We start from the raw sequence: 2,162 nt of genomic DNA on the forward strand, positions 1-2,162 counted from the left end.
CACTGCTGAGCGGACGCCCTCCGCCCCCAGCATGGCCTCCCCGGCACTGTGGACGGTGTTCCTGGGCAAGGTGTGGCAGAGCTCACGCTGGCCGGGAGAGGTGTCCTTCAAGGTGAGCCGCCTGCTCCTGCACCCATACCACGAGGAGGACAGCCACGACTACGACGTGGCCCTGCTGCAGCTGGACCACCCCGTGGTGCGCTCCTCCGCCATCCGCCCTGTCTGCCTGCCTGCGCGCTCCCACTTCTTTGAGCCGGGCCTGCACTGCTGGATCACGGGCTGGGGCGCCCTACGAGAGGGGGGTGAGCAGGCCTTGGGGTGGGCCTCCCCCAATGTCTAGCCTAGAGGGGGGCGGGGCAAGGGGCCCAGGGCTCCACCCTGAGGCCTGCAAGTCCCAGGAGTAAGTCCGGCTGGATTTCACAGAACAAAACGATCTGTTACTACCTGTGGGCTCCTGCCCTCCTGCCCCTTGCCTTCCTCCTGGAGGGGATTTATGGAGAACCGATGTCATGGGAGGTTATCTTGGTTCTGTGTGGGGTTAAGGGGCAGGCCAGGGGCCCACAGCCCACAGGCAAGCTCAACCCTCCGCTCCTTGGAGTCGGGTGGGAAGGTGGAGGGGTGTGTGTGTGTGTGTGTGTGTGTGTGTTGGGGGCAGGCAGGAGAGGCTTTTAATGAAGGTTTGATTTTAGGGGAACGTGATTTAATTTAATCCACCAATAACCCTAGGTGAGTAGTACGGCCCCATTTTATGGATGGGGAGACCGAGGCTCAGAGACATTTAGCTGTTGCCAAAGACACATAGGCAGAGAGGGCTGGAGCAGAGACTGGATCCCGGGACTGCCTGGCCCCAGAGCCCATGCTGTTCCTGCTACGGCCTCTCAGGCACAGAGGGTTGGAGAGGCACATACACATCTAAGAACGGATGGAGCTGGGGCTAGAACCCAGGCAGGTGGGTTCCCTTCCTGCCTAACCTGGCCGGGCGGCTCTCCTAGAGGCCACCTCTCCGTCCTGTGAACCGGGCCTGGGCTGGCAGAGCTCCAGCCAGGCCCTGTGCCCTCCATGGTGGTGGCTTTTAGAAGGTGTGCAGTGACTTACAATGTGGAGGCAGCACTGTCAGAATCATTCATAAATGAGGAAACAGGCTCGGTGAACGGTGACCTCTCCAGAGGATGAGGGAGGGCAGTGGTAAGGCAAGGGCTGGCTCCCTCGCTCATCCATTCATCCGTCTGCATCCCACGACACAGTGAGGAGCAGCCACGACATGCCACACATGGAGTTGGGCTGAGGGTATGAAGATGGAGAGCATTCGCTGGGGAGACAGTGCTAAGAGCTGACCTGGGCGGGCAGGTGCAGGCAGCCCCGAGCAGGCGTCCAGGGGAGGCCTAGGCTGAGGGAGGAGCGTGAGCTGGCAGTGCCCGTGGAGGGAAAGGCACCCCCAGGAAGGCAGCACGCCGAGCACCCGCGGGGAGCAGGCAGGGGAGCTGGGTGAGGACCTGCGGGCAGGACCTTGCCCTGTGCGTTAGACCCGCCGAGGGCATGGAGAGAAACACTGGTGGCCGGCCCTCCCCGGGCGAACACGTCTCTGAGCGAGACCAGGCCAGTGCACTCTGGAGCCTCCTGGGTCCAGCACGCAGCCCTCGAGCCCCCCGGAGAAGCGCTGGGTTGGACAGGGGCCGGTGCTGAGAGTTTTCGAGGGCGCGTGGGAGGGTCAGACGTGTGCTCTGGAGAATCCCGGGGCTGTCCCAGGCCAGAGGGGAGGTGGCATGGGGCTCAAGCAGGAAGCGGAAGGGGAGGAGCAGCTGGAGAAGACACCCGTCCAGACAGGCTCTGGGCAGGGGCTCTGTGCCTGTGGGCCACACCGGGGAGGAGCCCGAACAGAGTGACCATGAGGGGAGGTGCAGGGGTGGGCAGGGCAAGAGAGGGGCTCCTGGGATGCCAAGGGAACAGTGAAAGGAAGGGCGGGGACTCCGGGGCACCTTGGATCTTCTCACCTCTGCCCTCTGGCCTTGACCCCACACACTGGGCAGGCCCCATCAGCAACGGCCTGCAGAAGGTGGACGTGCAGCTGATCACGCAGGACCTGTGCAGTGAGGCCTACCGCTACCAGGTGACGCCCCGCATGCTGTGTGCCGGCTACCACAAGGGCAAGAAGGAAGCCTGCC

The 2,162-nt window shown here is 63.5% G+C and overlaps 1 protein-coding gene across 1 annotated transcript in view; it reads left to right on the forward strand.

Annotated features, from left to right (window-relative positions):
* TMPRSS6 (transmembrane protease, serine 6) overlaps positions 1-2,162 on the forward strand; it is a 35,734-nt gene that overhangs the window by 30,326 nt on the left and 3,246 nt on the right. Inside the window, exons 16-17 of the mRNA XM_015559835.1 lie at positions 31-302; positions 2,028-2,159. Coding sequence (XP_015415321.1) covers positions 31-302; positions 2,028-2,159 — 404 coding nt within the window. The remainder of the gene's footprint in view (positions 1-30; positions 303-2,027; positions 2,160-2,162) is intronic.

Source organism: Myotis davidii, unplaced genomic scaffold (assembly GCF_000327345.1).
Source record: "Myotis davidii unplaced genomic scaffold, ASM32734v1 scaffold514, whole genome shotgun sequence".
Taxonomy (NCBI): Eukaryota; Metazoa; Chordata; class Mammalia; order Chiroptera; family Vespertilionidae; genus Myotis; species Myotis davidii.